The sequence below is a fragment of the Ascaphus truei genome, chromosome 7 (genome assembly GCF_040206685.1).
Source record: "Ascaphus truei isolate aAscTru1 chromosome 7, aAscTru1.hap1, whole genome shotgun sequence".
NCBI classification, from domain to species: Eukaryota; Metazoa; Chordata; class Amphibia; order Anura; family Ascaphidae; genus Ascaphus; species Ascaphus truei.
In genome coordinates, this window is record NC_134489.1 from 78291740 (window position 1) to 78311719 (window position 19980).

General features: G+C 40.5%; 1 protein-coding gene across 4 annotated transcripts in view; it reads right to left on the bottom strand.

Moving 5' to 3' along the window:
- The window catches only part of XIRP2 (xin actin binding repeat containing 2), a 217077-nt gene that overhangs the window by 42213 nt on the left and 154884 nt on the right, over positions 1–19980 (bottom strand). For all 4 annotated transcript variants that reach the window (XM_075609168.1, XM_075609166.1, XM_075609169.1 and 1 more), the window contains one exon: positions 2924–3075. In XM_075609168.1, the coding sequence (XP_075465283.1) occupies positions 2924–3075 (152 nt within the window). The remainder of the gene's footprint in view (positions 1–2923; positions 3076–19980) is intronic.

Here is a 19980-nt window from a genome sequence, read left to right on the forward strand (position 1 = left end):
ACCACATATCAGGGGTCCCTAACGCTAATATAAATTCTTAATAACCTGTGTAATAACAGGAAGAATGATTTATAGTAAATCTGTCAATATTAGTTGCAAAGTTCTGAGTCTGACTGAAGCTTTTATTAAGCTTGTTAGGTGTCCCGTATGTTTTACAATTCTTGTCCAGCTAGTCATGGCTGATTGGAGGGTGGCAACCTCCTTCCTAATTTAAGCTCACCCCCTCCCACATTTAAATGGTTATGGGCTCACTCCATAGCATCTTCCACTCAGGGGAACTTGCCTGCTTGCAGTTTGGCTGTGACATCTCTAATACAGAGTGCTTTTCCTGGTAATGTACAAGTTAATAAAAGCTTCAGTCAGACTCAGAACTTTGCAACTAATATTGACAGATTTACTATAAATCATTCTTCCTGTTATTACACAGGTTATTAAGAATTTATATTAGCGTTAGGGACCCCTGATATGTGGTCTGCCTTGGCGTTGGCTCAGGGGCTTACAACAATTTTGGCCAAAAATGTCAAACTAAAAGACCATTTTACTTATTAGATATTTATACATATATATTTAGGCACTGTACCGTGTATGAGTCTCACTGGATGTGCTAAAAACTGAGCTTTGTCTGTGTTTTATGTTCTGTCTCTGGTTTTAAAATGCATAGCAAATTGCCATTTTTGACTCGTTGAAAAAGGACTACAATGTGAATGTGTGTAATACTGTAGACCAGGGGTGCGCAAACTTTTTTACCCGGCGCCCCCTACCTGCTCTCCTCCCTTTCCCCCCCCCCACCCTTCCTTACCACGTCTCCGACGTTCTGACATCACAGCGACATGTGACGTCACTTTGGCATGACAATTCTGTGTCATTTTACTCCCCCCAGTTTGAACACCCCTGCTGTAGATTAATGACTTCTGCTATACGTGCAATGCATACAGGCATACCCCGCTTTAAGGACACTCACTTTAAGTACACTCGCGAGTAAGTACATGTCGCCCAATAGGCAAACGGCAGCTCACGCATGCGCCTGTCAGCACGTCCTGAACAGCAATACCGGCTCTCTACCTGTACCGAAGCTGTGCGCAAGCGGGGAGACTATAGAGCCTGTTACAAATGTGTTTTTTACATCAGTTATGCACGTATATGACGATTGCAGTACAGTACATGCATTGATAAGTGGAAAAAAGGTACTGCTTCACTTTAAGTACATTTTCGCTTTGCATACATGCTCCGGTCCCATTGCGTATGTTAATGCGGGGTATGCCTGTATACTGTAATTGTGTACACTTCAAATGAATGTAATGAAAATGAAATGTAAAATACATTTAGCATCACACCCCATGGGTCTTCTACCTGCCACTGTATAAAATTCATATTTCTTTACATTTTTAGCTGCTCATTAAGGAACCGGAATGACCCTTTTCATATGATTTTCCTATTTCCCGTCCATAAAGTTGCCAATAGCACAGCATCCTGCTTCTTGCACTAATCATAATTGGTTTAGCAAAGTGAGTCATTGCTAATCTACCTCATTTTTATGTTGATTATGCTACTCCTAATGGATTGAGTGTACAGAAAGAAAAGAAACCTGCATAGCCACAGAATTAAAATGGGTTATAAAATTGATAGCACCCAGTTACAAAAATTGAGATGTAGCTTTATCTATAGCAGGGGTGCGCAACTGCCGTCCTCAAGTCCCCCAACAGATCAGGTTTTCAGGATATCCCTGCTTCCGCACCGGTGGCTCAATCAGTACCGGCATCAGCACAGGTGGCTCATTCAGAGCCTCTGATTGAGCCACGTGTGCTAAAGCTGGGATATTGTGAAAGCCGACCAGTTGGGGGGGGTGGGGGGTGGGGGGGAGTTGAGGATTAGAGTTGAGCACCACTGATCTATACAACTTTGTTATTGGACATCAATTTCACCCTTTGGTCACATGCTGTGAAAAAATCAATACAGTACAGTAGATATAAAAATGTTTCATATGATAGATGTATACATTTTCAGTACTTTGTAATTCCTGTCGTTGCATTGGTCCTTGGAAGATCATGTTGCATTACAATACTTCATCAAGACTAACATGGAATGAATACTTTGTATTGGAGGTGTAGTACCTTTCATTGGCATTTAAAACGCTTGTATATCCTTTGCATACAGTACTCTGGGGACAAACTACAACATTCCAGATGGCAAGGTTATGTACATTGAGTCTTCTATATTACAAAATTGTTCAATAAATGAGGTAGATAAATAATAAAATCTTTTTATCTTGTAACGCTAGAGTATCCAGCATTTTTCCTATTCTTTCCACCTCACGAATAATATATGTTGTCATTTTATGCTACTGTAACATCTTTTAAGATTGTGACCTTTTTCTGTGCATGTAGAGTGTTTAATTTTATTCTAAGCTCCCCCATTTACTTGGACCAATACTAAACTAAAGCGGATGAGATGTATTTCATACTGTATGTAGCAAGATCAAGTTATAGACCTATAGAGCGCAGTGAGTAAGGACACTGACTGTAAACAATGACTGTGGGGTCAAGGGAAGTCTGGTTCAATTCCTGGTGTTAGCTCCTTGTGACCTTGGGTAGGTCATTTTATCTATCTCCCTGTGACTCAGGCACAAACATGATAGATGTTATGCTCATATGGACAGGAACTGTGTGCTGCATACCGGGCAATATGTTGTAGTTGTGAAGCGCTTTGAGTCCCATTGGGAGAAAAGCACTATATGAAATAAAAGTTATTATTGTTTTTGAGAAATTAGCTTTCTCTCTGTTCACTTCACAAATCCCCAACTTTACTAACACACTTCCTTATTATTTATTTTAGCAAAGATGAATCTATAGTGATTGTTGCTAATGTATGTATGATTTAGCTGTACAATACATAAAAACAGTACATCCACATTCCCACAACTTACATTTGCAGTGGAACTGTGACTCTTATTGGAAACGGCAGCCTGATACATGGCCATTCTGTCTCGTAATGATACAGATTCCTGCAAATCCAATGGTACGCTACCACGCCAGGGGGTATCTTCTTCTAATGGTCCTTTTTTACTCTTGCTGAAACCTAAAGCAGATAAAAAAAACGCAATGAAGAAAATCAGTTCAGTGTATGAATTCCACATATGTAATTATTATTGAACAGAATTGATCTATATTGGTTATAAGAATATACTTTCTACAAATGTATCATTTAACCCTGCCTAACTTCAAGCATACGGTAGGCAATTGCTTACATTTGTTTCTTCACTTTGAACATATACTGTACAGTAGATCATGCGTGGTCAACTCCAGTCCTCAAGGGCCACCAACTGGGCAGGTATTGGGGATATCCCTGCTTCAGCACAGGTGGCTCAGTTGTTGACTGAGCCACTGATTGAGCCACATGTGCTGAAGCAGGGATATCCCTAATACCTGACATGTTGCTGGCTCTTGAGAACTGGAGTTGGCCACCCCTGCAGTAGATGGAACACACAATTGCTGTCTGCCTATAATATATTTTGCAGATACAAATGTCACACCACAGAGTTAGGAACACTTTATAACACATATAAGGGATACCAGGTCAAGTGCGTTAGTATTGTTAAATCTGCAGTGTTACAATGATCCTAAATCTAGTACTTTTTCATGGAAGAACAGTATGAGAAATAGGTCCTTCTCTGTCATTTCATTGCTATTTTATTGAAATGGAGCACAACCTAAAGACTCTTTTCTGTTGTGCATTTTAGCCATGTTGTCTGAAGGGTAGTCGATATATAGATTTAAAAAAAAAAAGGATCATCTGTTATTGATTAGACACTACCAAAGAATGCAGTAGTATTATTTAGCTTTCTGATGAAATAGACATTGTTTTTTAAGATCACAGATTTGAAGTCTCTGATTTATATTGGCGTTAAACTTTACTTTTTATAGGTTGCATTTTCTAAGCGAGAAAAATAAGTACAGTTCACCATAAGAGAGCTATTAGCTATCCTGATAATTTGCTTCAAACTAAAAGCACAAGGAAATACTCCAGAACAGTACCAAAAGGTGTGTAAATAATTTGGGAAAGCGAAATATTTTTTACTTGTGGTTTAACTCTTAATTTGTCAACTGTGGTACATCAATAATTTGTATAAATAGCCACTTTGACAAATCAGAATTCCTCATTTCAATGCCTACATTTGTTCAGAACAACATGTAGTAACAAAGTTCTATATCTTTTATTGGGCCAACAAGTAGTTTACAGGCATATTCCGCATTAACGTACGCAATGGGACCGGAGCATGTATGTAAAGCGAAAATGTACTTAAAGTAAAGCACTCCCTTTTTCCCACTTATTAATGCATGTACTGTACTGCAAACATAATATACATGCATAACTGATGTAAATAGCGCATTTGTAACAGGCTCTATAGTCTCCCCCCTTGCACACAGCTTCGGTACAGGTAGGGAGCCGGTATTGCTGTTCAGGATGTGCTGACAGGCGCATGCGTGAGCTGCCGTTTGCCTATTGGGCAATATGTCCTTACTCGCGAGTGCACTTAAAGTGAGTGTTCTTAAAGCGGGGTATGCTTGTATATGTTACAAGCTTTCGAACCTCTCAGGGTCCTTTACCCTGAGAGGTTTGAAAGCTTGTAACATATAAACTACTTGTTGGTCCAATTAAAGATATTATAGCATCTACTCCCCTCCCTTCTTTGTTACTACTGTACATGGAAGAAAGGACCAACACGGCTACCCACAGTTCTTTGCTTTAGAACAACATATACCTTTCCTACCCGATATGTTCAAGATGATGCAGAATTACTCAGCAAATTTGAAATAAATGTGTGAATCCGTTTTGCTGTAAACATTGAATGGTAATGAATCATAAATCCAAAGTTACAATAAGGTTAATCAATACATGGAGAAATATACTCTATGGAAAGGGAGAAGAAAAGTAATAGTTCTCTATCAATATTACAGCATCTTGTTACTGTAGGTCAAAAAGAACTACCTATTCTAAAAGTCATATTTTTTCATCCAGGATTCTATCCACCATACTGTACATACTGAGGGCGGTGTAAAAAAGTGAAAATCGGGCAAACTCCTTCAAATCCAGGGTCATTTACTAGACTATATACAAAGGGACTGAAAAAGCACTTCTACCAATGAGATAAAGTACCCACTAGTAAACCTGTATAATTCAGGCGGTGCTCCCGGGAGTCAATGGAAACAATATAATTAAGAAGAGACAGGTGCAAGTCCCAAAAAACTGGACTTGGATAAACTCCGATCGGGGCACTCAAAATGGGTACACAAATATTAACGTTTATTGAACAAGCAATTGAAAAATGACAGCACTGTGTGCTGGGTGATAATGATGAAAGGCAGGGCTGCAAACTGTCTAAGACATGCAAATGAGCACACAGTAATATTTCCATTAAACAGATGCAGCGTCAGTTATTCGAACAAATCACGGAGCCGTTTTCATGTGCGCTGCTGTACTCCACGCGGCATTAACGCGGCCAATCGTCCCAGGCACACATGTTTATCGAGGTTGTTTTGTTTTAATTTCATGGATTGTGTGCAATTAAATGCAATGAAATTAATGAATTGTAATGTGTACAGTACTGTGCTACTGTGTAAATTTCAGGTGTTTAAAAGCCAGAACACTAAAATGCCAATTTCTGCACGCGCCTGCACTCGTGTCTTAAAGTGGTACGGTTGGACGAAATCCTGTGCCATGACATGGGTATTCCGAGGTATACAACGCGTGAAGTGTTCGAATAACGGCCGCTGCATCTGTATATATATATATATATATATATATATATATATATATATATATATATATGTGTGTGTGTGTGTGTATATATATATGTACTATTCCACAAATAGTTAGGGAATAGTAATAGGGATATTAAGGAAATGATAATATATTAAATATAGTTACTATATACTATACTATATATATAGTAACTATATTTAATATATTATAATGTCCTTAATATCCCTATTACAATTTCCCTAACTATTTGTGGAATAATACAAAACAAGTTATAAACAAATATTCACTTGCAGTTTCTATAATCTACAAAATGTAGATGATGGTAAATAGTGTATAGAAAAAAACATACACACACACATATATATATATATATATATATATATATATATATATATATATATATATATATATATAGCAACTGTAAATATTACTGTATGTTCATTTGCATGTCTTAGACAGGTCTGCAACCCTGTCTTTCCCCATTATCGCCCAGCATACAGCGCTTCCACTGCAGCAAGGGATTCTGGGAAATGACATGCAAATGAGCACTCAGTGCCACCTTTTGTCTCAAGCTCGTATTACACAAGCAAATCCTCAAGCCAATGCATGCTGTTTTAAACACAGCTTTTAGACAGAGGCTGGGATGAGATGCAAAGCCATTAAACCCACTCAGACATGTTTCAACCTTGATGGGTATCATCAGTGTAAGGTTGGTTGTAATGGCTAAGCTGGTTTGAGACTATAGACTAGTTAATCACCACAATTATTAAGGTTATGGTGGGTAAAAAAAGTGACAAAAACCCTCCACAGTAAAGCATAAAGCAACTGTAAATATTACTGTATGTTCATTTGCATGTCTTAGACAGGTCTGCACCCCCTGTCTTTCCCCATTATCACCCAGCATACAGCGCTTCCACTGCAGCGCTTCCACTGCAACAAGGGATATATATACTGTTTGATTTACTAACATTGACAACACAGCCTATTTGATATTTTGCCTTGTGCTCTCACTACATTCATTATACTGTATATCACAAAATAAAATTAAGACTGCATGTACTAGCCTATTTGTAAATTGGATATATGCGCAGTGCAGTGCGTTTTTCCCTATTTACTACAAAATATGCCTTGACTAAACGTGTGAATGCTGAATCCCTCTAAGTAAATAGCCCCCATTATGTGGGCCGGAAAGATATTTGGCTCTATACAGACATACTGTAGTTTTTTCCATCTTTGGGATCAATACAATAGGACAGGGCAGGAGCCCTCAGATAGATCTCGATGACGAAATCTTCTTTCAGTTAAATATACTACAGTATATACACAACGTCTAGATGCATATATCAGTAACAAACGGTTTCTCATTAAAGCATTTGTTTTGTAAGTACAATTCCAATAGACATTTCCCATTGTAATTAACTTGGTTTACTGGTACATATTAATGTACTGTAGCTTTTCTGGAAAAGTATATATATTTTTTAATTAAAGCGTTATTGTAAACATATAAATAACCACTAGCTGACACCAGAAGCTCACTTTAAATGAGTAAAGGTTCACAAATGTGGTGTCTTTTCCTGTCAAGGTGCTCAGGCCACAGTGTAAATAACTCTAATTACCTACCTTGTTATAGCAATAAAGCCAGAGCAGATGCATGTGATGAGTAAACAATGCATTCCTGCACCTGCATAATCACCACATTTCTGTGACATTATCATTATAACATAACCCAATACACTGTGATTTCATTAATAAACTCTTAGCATGTTAATTGGTAAAATGATGCACAATAATTGTGTCTATGCTCAGTTTTCCAGACCTATTATTCTACTGCTGAGACAATTATGGTTGTTAAACTTGCTCATACGTTGACATACAAATAGGCTTATTCTAGTGGTGTGTAAGCAGACATACCATACTATAAGCAACCAGGGTAATAAAGCCCTTTGGCATATTAGCACAGGTCACATAATTCAATCAATTAAATTGACTATATAAATGTGTTTTGCACAGAAAACCCAATGGCCACATCATAGAAATCAACTTGCTGTTACCTTCAACGTTGAGCTACAGTATATTGCCCACTCTGCACAGTTCCTTAGTAGTGCTATGGTTTTAAAATAGTGGATAAGAGACTAAGGGGCCTATGCAGAGAGAAGCGCTAGAATAAATTGGAGAGTTTAAGAAAAAGTAGCTTTAATGGAGAGTTTTATTCTCCATATACAGAAATGGGCGAAATCCGCTATTTTTAGCATTACTGCATGTGGAGAATTGTAAATGAGGAGATGCGCGCAGCTGAAAGGGAGAAAAAAAAATCGCGCAATTTTTTTTCCCCCTATAGCCGGCGAGCTCCTGCTTCTTGCCAACTTTAGTTGGCGGAGAAAATTGACGAAAATCGCGCCAAAAACAGCCGCTAGATGGCGAGCGCGCCTCTCTGAATTTGGATATTTTTCAGACTGGCGAGATGTAGGTTCTCACCAGCCGCGCGGCGAGATTTATAAATAGAAAAAAAAAATGGCGCTTTTTTCATACCTCGCCATTTTCGGCTGTTTTTAGCGCGATTTTCGCCGGAAAATGGCGAGATTGTTAATAGCGCTGCTCTCTGCATGAGGCCCTAAAGCTGTCTGGCAAATATTTTTTAAAGATTTGTAATATATTGATGCCCTAATGAAAAGAATTTACAGGTGCTATTACATGGAAAGCTTGATAACTAAGCATTAAGCACGTGAAACAGGTACTTGAACACATGTAAAACTATTCTTGATCAATAACATCTGTGTCAGATTTAATTAAATAGAGGTATCTGTGTTTGTCCAGTTGCACTGTCAGATGTAAGAAACATACTGTAAACTGCAGTTATATAGATCATACATGAACTACTGTACTGCTAATACTGTCCTCTGAAAGATGCATCTGTTGATAAATAAATACAGGTAGAATTTTGCACAACTATTCTGTGATTTGCAATACTTAACAAGGGCACATTAAATGACAGCCTATCATATATATTGATTGGGCTGGGTGATTGCAATGCAAACTTCCTCTTGGATAGAGAACAGGTTGATGTCTTCTTGAAATCCACACAAGAGATTGAAGCAGCACGCAGCCAAATGGAGACTGGTCTCCGTCTTTGTTTGTCCGTGCACTGTTTCAATCTCTTTTTGGATCTATGGACTCTGATCACACTGTGGCTAGAATCCCCCATGTGGGTGTGAAGAAAAAATGAGTACTTACAGTATATGCCTTTAGCATGATGGCTAGTTTTCAAAATGGTGTCTTACTGAAGATTACTTACAAAGTTTAAATTGGTTCAAGACCAAGGTTTTAGAAGTGAGAACCCCGACTGTTTTTTCAATTCTTTACCTCACTGGTTATAATAATAAATAATAATAACTTTATTTATGTAGCGCTTTTCTCCCAATGAGACTCAGAACACTTCACAGTTACAAAAATGGAAAAAGAAGAAAACATTTAAGGTTATGAAAGAGTCCAAATACGAGGAAAGATACCAGCAGGATACGATGGTACTGTACCGTAGCTATTAAATGCCAGACAGGTTGTGGTTCATTAATGAAATGCCTGAGTAAATAGGTAGGTCTTGAGCCTGTATTTGTAGATTTCCAGAGAGGGAGCCTCACTAACTGTATGAGGCAGATTATACCACAGAGTGGGAGCAGCGTGACTAAAAGCTCTTGACCCAAAGGAAGTCAAGGAGATTCTGGAAACTGTTAGGAGTCCTTCATCTCCAGATCAAAGTGAGCAAATGGGAGTGTAGAGAACTACAGGAAACTCTTTCAAATAGCTGGGACCCTGGCCATGTAGTGCACTGAATGTCAATCAACCAATCTTGAAATAAATTTGCAATTTTACACGCAGCCAGTGCAGAGAACAGGCGTCATGTGGCAACAACGGGTCTGGTTAGTTAACAACCTGGCTGCAGAATTCTGCACCAGCTGCAGGCAGCACAGATCTTTTTCCGGAAGCCCCAGGTAGAGCACTACAGTTGTCCAGGTGTGAGGACACAAAGGCATGGACAAGTGTAGTAAGATCCTCTGGGGGGATCAAGTGCTTAATCCTGGCTATGATCTTTAGGTGGAAGAATGAAAATTTGATCACAACTGACACCTGATGTTTAAAGGTCAAGTAGCAGTAAAGGACAACACCAAGACAGACTGAGTTTAGCAACTGGGAATCCTCAAGCTTAAGGTCAGTTGGTTGTCCTACCTGAAGTCTTCTTGTCTTCCGATGGTGAGTATCTACCACAAACACTTCTGATTTATCAGAATTCAATCTCAACCAATTGACACTCATCAACTCTAGGAGCTCAGATAAACATCTATTGATGACTGATAATGGGTTCTTAGTACCGTGTGCAAAGGACAAGTAGAGTTAAGTGTCATCTGCATAACAGTGATAATCCAGGCCATGCCATTTGGCATAACCTGAATGAATTATGAAGAAGAGTGTAAGACCCATTTAATATACTAATTCATTTATTTCACCCAAATGGCGGCCACTATTTTAGCATGTTTTTTTATTAGCTTTTGAGCAAATATTTTTTCTTGTTTGCTCTTGAACACCCATACACAAATCTTGTTATTATGGCTTCATTAAGCCTCAATTTGCAGCTTAGTGTTGCTATGCACTGAATAGTGTAGAGATCTTTCAATAAGCCCCTGTAAGGGAATTTGCTATAGTTTGTCAGTAAAGGTTTTAAAAATATTACAAAGCCTTGGCAGGTAATTGAGTTTCTATGGCAGCTGACGCAGTTAGGGGAGAGGTAATCTGCTCAAGTTATGACAGTGACTTTTGAGACCGTATTGGGCTCTGTTAATGGACAATAATTGAATAAACAGCACTGTTCATGATTTTGGATGTCATTCTTTTTCTGCCACTGTAGATCACTACTACTCAGAGCCTCATGGACTTTACTGAATCAAAAGCACTCATATATTGGCATTGAAGAACATTAAAAAATAACCGTTCCATGGAACCCAAGGGTTTTGAAATGGGAACACTCAACATTTGACAGATCCTCCTTGGTGCTATAGGTAAGTGGGCTGTTCAGAGAGCCACTAAGTGTAAAATGTTATCCAAGCACCTTGAAACTGTATAAAAATATAACTATCATGATGTATACAAGTTCAATGATAACATTGAGAGCTTTTCTACTTGTGAAGTCTGCAGACTTTCCCCCTCCCACCACCATCACTCCTCCAAACTTGAAGATCTTGATTTCTGTACATGGTGATACCCCTAAGAGTTCTGCCCTCGTACAGGTGGACCTTTCTTTATGCTGGTGAGTAAAGGTAATAGGGCAAACCAAGATCACTGAAGTGCTTATTTGTATTAAACCCCATAGTAATTCCACACTTGGATTTTTGGATTGTCAGGGAGTATGTAAGGAAGTAGTTTCACAGATCATTCACTAATTGGGCAAAGAACTGTATTACAAATAAATGTTTCTCTTCCAAGTAGCATGTAGTATCTTTTATTGAGATGTGCGAATGTGTAAAAACTCGAGCTGCAAGTTCTTTGACCAAAATTCTGCAGATTTGCAAACGGGATATTGGAAGGCGGTTTGGACAGTAACGAATTTGGACAAATGCTCCTGAAACCACCATAATTTTCCCTTTGCCCTCATGTCATAAAATCCGCGGATTAATTTATATATGAAATTAATTTATGAACATTACAACATTCAAATTATATGCGTGTGCGTTAAGCCCCTCCCACTTTCCTCACTGTTCTTGTTCACATTGTGTGATTGTGAGGGAAGGGAGCAGGGTGTCTAGACCAAGGGTGTGCAACTCCAGTCCACATGACCCCCCATTCAGGTCAGGTTTTAAGGATATCCCAGCTTCCACAGAGGTGCCTCAATCAGTGGCTCAATCTAACTCAGACTCAGTCTCTAGCTATATAGTAATTTAACGAGAGAGAGAGAATCACTCTTGTCTCGCTGCTGCTGTTGCTGTGGTACTAGTGCTCTGGCAGTGGCTGGCACAGTGATCTGCCACAGTGGCACTGGCAAAGTGGGTGCAAAAACTAAATGTGTATATGTTTAACCCTCCTTGAAATGCATTGATTGTATTGTTATTATTATTAATGATATACTGCTATATAATATTGTAGTCAATAGACACAGACAGAACAGCAGAACAGCAGAGGCCAGGCCACACCCCAGGGAGGGGACACAGACAGGGGCCAGTCCAGTCACATTAAATGCTACTAGTTTTATTAAGTAATTAAAATAATATTATCTAATCAAATATTTGAGCCAGCAACACAGCACTATGCTAGTACTACAGCAGTCACCCATTCAGCAAGAACACAATGGCTTAGACCTGAGGCTGCACCCCTGTTTATACTCCTCCAAAAACACATTTTAAAATGAATATTTCAACTTTGAATAGCCATGGCTGACAAGAACTGGCAAATTCACGGCAGATACGAATATCGGAAAATCGCTAATCATATACAGTGCATTATGTGAGTGGCTTACTGTGAGGATTGTCTGTCGTCCCACACCCGTGACGCACCCCGTGAAGGGAGACACGCGCCGCGTTACCGATTTTGGGAGCACTGCACGTCCCACGCTTAGGCCCCGGCCCCGTGACACATCCCGTGACAAAGCGGCTGACATGCACCGCTCTACCAGGCTGGGGGACACCGCACGGATCTCACTCAGGCTCCGCCCCCATGATGTCACAGGTAAGGCGCACCACGCGCAGGCTATGCGCAAGCGCTGCACTACCATGAACACACAAGGGGTTAACTCCATCTCCAATTACCCTTCACCTGCACTTCTCCCCGCCCCTGCCTATCAGTGGACTGAATATGTGTAGGGGGTGGGTTTCATTCGTTACTCTGCAGCGGTGTGCTTCTCCACCATTGGCTGCCTCTTCCTTTAATACTCAGCCAGCCCTACTGCCAAACTGGCTGAGCATAAACCCTGTTTATGGACTTGTGTTTGCCTCAAACACCCTGCTGCCTTGTTGCTGTCTTGTCTTGCGTATCCTGTTCCTGTTTTGACCTCGGCTTGTATCTGGACCTCCACCTCTCTGACCCTTGACCTCGGCTTGCTACTGGACTTCTACCTTCTCTACTCCTGGACCCCGGCACCGCACAACAACTATCCGACTTCTCCAATCCCTTACCATGGCGAGTATATACGACCATTCTGATCTCTCCTATCTTGACCCAGCTACATGACCTTACTCTGCACTCCGGACGTGGTCTCGCAGCCCTATCTCAGCCTCGCGGTCCCGTCCTGTTTGTGGTGAGCACTCGTTACACTTACATTATCTCACTATCTTTAAGTATATGGCAGGGGTCTGCAACCTCTCAAGGAAGAAGAGCCATTTTATATAAAAAAAATATTTCTCCAAAATATTCCAAGTGCCGCAACACATGCATGAATATTACACCCCCACAAACATATACATATACTATATGTGCAAACACTAATAGGTACAGTATACTGTAGTGCCCACGGTTATTCTAACACAAACCAGTGGCATTCGCCAAAAAGACCCAGGTACACCCAGGTACATGCTGGATACATGCCTTAAATTTGCCTTAAACTAGATCCAGCATTTCTGCATTGATGGCCCATCAGATTAACAGCGGGGGTCCCTGGCCGTCCTATTCAAACTGAATGGGACTGCCAAGGACCCCTGCTGTGTTAATCCTATGGGTCATTAATCAATGCAGAAATGCCTTAAACTTGCCTTAAACTAGCCAGGTTACACCCAGCACACACCCAGAATGTAATCGGGCTAGTTTAAGGCAAGCTTTAGAATACTCGTGGTCTCGTCTGTATACTGTATAAGCATTAACATATGACAAACTTACTTTAATCAGAATTATGGAAAAGAAAAAATATGTTTGATCCCAAATACACGTGTTTCGTCATATAGTATTTGTGTCATACGCATTGGCGAGTTAGAAAAATAACTGTAGACCTTTAACCCTTTGGGTGCCCCAGGATGTAGTCACTATGTCATGCCCACAAAGTGGAAAGAACGTCGGTGCATCTGCTGCTGAAGAAAAACTTTGACCAAATACTGCCAAGAACTAGGTGCAAAAATTTATTGTAGGCACATTAAAAACAGCAAAAGAACACTCTGATGCGTTTCACGTGGCAACCCACGCTTTATCAAAGATGCTGACCTTGTGGGATTTCCTGGTCCTGTCGGCGTGCTCCTACCCAGGAGTATCTGCAAACAAAGTGGAAAGAACGGGGTTGCATCTGCTGCTGAAGAAAAACTTTGACCAAATACTGCCAAGAACTAGGTGCAAAAATTTATTGTAGGCTCATTAAAAACAGCAAAAGAATCGAAAGACTATGTAAGGAGACAGTGCACCAAAAAGGTCTCATAACGCAAATATACTCAGAACTAGAACGAGCAACAGAGGCTCCGGTTCATGACTATATGCTCCATTGGGCAGCAGAATTGGGCACAGTTATAGACCGAGAGGACTGGGAAAGTATTTGGGACGCAGCTTCAGGAACTTCCATATGTACCACAATGAAAGAAAACATATATAAAATACTGTTTCGCTGGTATCTTACCCCAGTTAGACTAAATCAAATCTACCCCCTGGCTTCTGACCTATGTTGGAGAGGCTGCGGACATAAGGGTGACATGGCCCACATATGGTGGTCATGTCCAGAAATTCAGAAATACTGGGAAACCATACAGACTTTAATCAAGGAGGTTACGGACCTCCAAATACCCATTGATCCGTTGACCTTTTTGCTGGCCAGGCCAATCGAGCACATTGACCGCCCAACAAGTAAATTGATCTCCTTCATTCTCACGGCGGCTAGATGTGCGGTGGCGGCCTCGTGGAAAAAGGTGTCTCCCCCCCTAGGCAAACTGTTAAAAAGAGAATACAGGAAGTTATGTTAATGGAAAAGCTCTCGGCCTTCCTGAGAAGGAAAACGGAATCCTTTTATAATATATGGGATACGTGGCTGTCCCGTACGAAAGATTAACAATGGCCATCTCATACTACGGATGACAATGGTGGTGGCTGCATAACGTGTAGTGGACCGAGGGGGAAGGGCCTTCCCCCCCACCGCCCCCCCCACCTCTTCCTCTCTACCTCCCCCCCCCACTTTCTGTTTATGTCCTCACGCCAACCCTGCCGACCCACGTTTGAAGGTCGGGGGCGCGTTGAGTCTTTCCCTCTTACTGTCATTAAAATAAGAAAACCTGTATTAGGCAACGTGATGTCTACTCTGTATACAATGTATTTTAAGCAATGCCTAATAAAAAACTTTTGGAAAAAAAAACAGCAAAAGAACACTCTGACGCGTTTCACGTGGCAACCCACGCTTTATCTTTATCTTTGATAAAGCGTGGGTTCCCACGTGAAACACGTCAGAGTGTTCTTTTGCTGTTTTTAATGTGCCTACAATAAATTTTTGCACCTAGTTCCTAGTGCCTACAATAAATTTTTGCACCACTTTGTTTGCAGATACTCCTGGGTAGGAGCACGCCGACAGGACCAGGAAATCCCACAAGGTCAGCAGTGAGTAACTTACAATTTGTTACTTCATTTATGTGATCAGTCCACCATTTACCACCCAGATCACCACATAAGATGTACCTATTATAGGCTAGTGGTGTATGTATGGGTTGTGTTTACGGATTATTACAATTGGACATTTGGATTCCTGTGTTTTATAAACTGTCTATTGCAATGAAGATAATGATGATTTATATCAAGGCATAGTCTTTTCCTGGCAAGCATCACGAGGGGTGTACCCCTTTTCCTTTTCGTATGACTACGTCATGCCCAACAGCATAAATCAGGTCCTGCATTCCCATACAGTGCAAGACGCGATCTGACCAATGAGGAGGACTCCTCTTATGTTTCCTGCAAAATTGCCCCCGCGGTCACGTGATCGCTATTGAAACCGGTCACGTGACTGCACTGTGACTCACGCGCCATGGAGCTCGCTGGCACTCAAAGGGTTAAGAAATTACACCAAGAATAAAACAGGACTACATTCCTATTCATTTAAAATGCAACATCATTGCAGTAGATGAAATGTACTTTAATCAAACTGCGATAGTGCAGTTCGGGGCACTATCTAACAGATTATGCAGTTTTTTTAATGAAAGCAAAAGTCCCCATAGAAACTATCACAGTTTGATGAACAACCCCCTTGTGTTTTGTTTCTATGGGCACTTTTGTAGTCATTAATAAAGTTGCCTACTATATATTTCCAGCTACAGTGTGTATAAGCAAAATGAAAGCAACAGCAGCCATGATTCATTTCTGCACTGGAATTTAACTATTCAAAATTACTCTCCCTAGTAGTAGAATTAAAGTTGTTCTGCAAAAACAATTTGTTCCTGGAAAATTGTTGATTTCTTTCTTGCATACTAAAACAATGAGAGAAATTAAGTTTATTTTTATGTTAAAGTTTATTTGTTCTAGTTCAAAAGCAAATATATAAATATATTTAATGAAAAAGGCATATTCGCCCTCTGAAATACATCTCAACCATAGAATTTATACATTTATTAATCATACCTGATAAAAGGGCCAAGTGTATGATGTGACCTCTAGTATATTTAACTTAACTGCCAGGATAAACTACAGTGATAAGTGCTTGTGGTTGAAAAACGATTGAATTTTATGCAATATCATCTGGCCTCAAGCCTAGAAAACAAAGGTCTGACATAACTTAGATAAGTGATACCTGCCTACATTTATACAATGTGTCATATTGCCCATGGCATTTGAAAGAATGATTTCAGGGGATTATAGTGAAGATTAATATATTTATCTGCAGGAGATTGTACATCACTAAGTTTGTAGAAAGGCAGATCATTGGATAATTTAGATTTGTTTGTTTAGATGCTATCACATACAGTAGTACGGTACATCCGAATAAATGAAGTCTCCAGGTATATCATGTGCAGTTGTGCAATTAATGTTTAATGCATTTGTTATGTGTTAAAACAGACATTTAAAGAACAGTTGCTACAAGCTCTACAAAAGCACAATGCTGTCACCATCAAACAATGCTCACAGTTTCAGGGTCCACGGTGCTGCATACTATAGACCAGTGGTTCTCAACTCCCGTCCTACGGAACTCCCAACAGGTCTGGTTTTAAGGATATCCCTACTTGAGCACAGGTGGTTCCGTCAAAATGACTGAGCCACCTTTGCAGAAGAGGGATATTCTTAAAACCTGACCGGTTGGGAACCACTGCTATATACAGTACCAAAATCTCAAAACCAACTCATTTATAAATATCAGTACCACAAAATAGCCCACAATATCACCAAGAAAATCCTCAGAAGGACCAGATTATTCATAGATATTTGTAGTGTTTACTGTACATGCCGTATTGCTGTGCAACATGTTAACTGGTTGACTCTTACACTGCTTAAAGTAGGGTTACCATAAGTCCACATTTTCTCGGACATCCATTGCCATCCGGGAGGAAGTTTTAAGTACTGTATATAAAAACGTCTGTGATTTTCCAAGGAGGGCAGCAGAAGGAGGGGAATGGTGGTTGCGGAGGAGGACCATGGCGGCGGCAGTCCGCCTTCACATGTCCCCCCACAACTCCCCGCAATCGCACCGCTGCTATCCTTCTCCTCCCGTTGCTATCTTTCACCAGGTAAGTGTTGCGTGGTGAAAGGGAGTTTTTGAGGGGAAGGACTGGGGCTGAGGAGGAGAATGGGGGATCTGTGAGGAAGAGAATGGGGGTCTGTGAGGAGGAGAAGTGAAGCTGTGAGGTGGAAGAGGTCTATTTTGATCCTGTTAGTTGAAGAGCAATTCTACTTGGTTAGAACCAAGTCGAACAAAGAAAAACCAGCCAAACAAATATAACATAAAGTGCACTAATAATGAAGGTTTAGTACAAAATAATCCAAAGTGGGGGATACCGAGCAGAGCACCCCGCCTGATGCCCACTGGGAGGCAAACTCTGAAACCTTCCCAGTGGACTCGGGTTTGTGTACTCTGCTCGGATACGGGAGTGTACCAGCAACCAGAACATGTTGTTGGGACCTCCCTCTCCAGACACTGCTTCCTGGACTTATAAATGGCCAGTTTAGCCAATGCCAGGAGCAGGTTGATGAGGAGGTCCCTAGGCTTATTGTCACGGGACACTGGGCACCTGAAAACAAAAAGATGAGGGGAAAATGAGGAGGTTAGTGGGGGAGTCTGTGAGAAGAAGAGGAGCTTTGAGAGGGAAGCGTTGTGGAGGAGGATGGGAGCTATGAGGAGGATGAGGGGGCTGTGAGGTTGATAGAGGAGGCTGAGAGATGGAGAAGGAAGGGGGCTGGTGTAGGAGGGGGGCTGAGAGATGAAGGAAGGAGGGGAGCTGAGAGATGGAGGGGGCGAGAAAGAGATGGGGAGCAGATAAACACTGTGTGTTTTGTCGTGAAAACATATAGAAAATGGATTTTAATTTAATTTTCCTACAGGATTTTGGCTTCCCATATTAAACTGAAATGTGGCAACCCTAATCATTTGAGAAAGAGAGTGAATGTTGATCACTCGAGAGAGAGAGTTGTTTATTGGTCCTGGACTTGTCTAGTTCACTGCATCCAGGATTTCCGGCCACGCATGTGAGAGTGAGCACGTATCGCACTACGGGGCTTATGCAGAGAGGTACGGTTCAAGAAAGGCTTAAATGATTGGCATTTAATGTTGTGCTATGCAGGGTACTCCGGTAGCGCGGTGTGCATGAAATTGCTAATTAGGCGAGTTTCACTTGGCGTGAAACTCGCCATTCAGAGGCGTGCGGTATTTGCCCACAATACAGCCAACTTTTGTTGGCGGGCAAAATTTCCCCTAAACGCGCCATTTAGTAGCTCCGATTGGCGCGTACATGCGCATCGGAGCTACTGGAATCGTGCGTGTTTTAGCATTGGCGAAATCACGCTTCTCGCCACACGTCTGGCGAATTTGAATTGGCCCGCCAAGTTCTCGCCACTAACTGCCTAAATGCGGACATTTTTGCCTCTAACCTGGCGAAATTTACCTTAACGTACCTCTCTGCATAAGCCCCTACTGTACATGTTTTGCTGCTTTAAGTTGCTATGAATCAACAGTAATTTTGGGGAGATCTTTCATTAGATACATTAACAAAGTGTTATATTTTCACAGTATGGCTATTATAAAATATATTAAGCTAATATTTGATATGTAGTAATTCTGCTTGCAAAATAAAAAATAAACATTATATTTAAATTGTATCAATCAGGCATGTGTGAAACGTAATATCAGACAACTACTTCCCATAACAACCTTTATAAATTCCACGCAAATTTTATTCAGTTTTGTATTTTTTTTTAGCAATTCAATTTTGACGCAGAAAAAATATTTGCGCTCCATTGTGTTACAGAAAGTTTGACATTTGCTGGAAAACCCACTGGAACCAGGGAATTCTGGAAATGTAGTGCAAGGCTTCTTATGTTAGGATAAAAACAATAAGATCTGTACCTCAGTTCCTAAAACAGCCACCCCACTATAACTTTTCACTATTTAGGGAGTGATTGAGCAGGAACCTAGTGAGATATTTGGCCACATCATGTCTCTTTGCCAGGCAGCCTTGAAGAGGTTAAATTAACATTTTTATCGCAACAGCTAATTACAAAGTATTATGACTGGTTGAAAAATCCATAGTAATCCTAAAATGCATATTGATTTGATATATGTCACAATATATAATTGTAGCTAATATTTAGTCTATAATCTACAATTAATTTGAGAAAATCATTTCAATACGGTCAATTAATACCTTGCCGTAGTAAATTTATTTCCCTGCTTTTGAGGTTGGAAGGCAAAAGTTAGAAAACAATATGCTTCATGGACAAAGTCCTTAGCTTTCATTTATCACATGATCACATAGACAGTTGACAATGGAATTTGAACTAGGTTCGCCTACGTCAAAGGGCAGTGGTCTTAACACTAAGCTATTGCTTGAGACCTTTGCATGTTGCTATATGTTGTGATTGGGGTGCCTGTGTACTGAGCCTTGCAAACGGATTGCAAAATTGATGCATGTCACACTAATTTTCAAGTGGTTTGCTTTTGCGCCACAGTATACTAACCCCAAATATCTCTATCTGCGCCAACTGCGTCAAAACTGATTTATTTTCCCTCTGGAAATGCTAGACTGTGCTTGGATTATAGATTTAAATGGTATATACTAAAAATGAGTATTTCTGTGCGCCACAAAA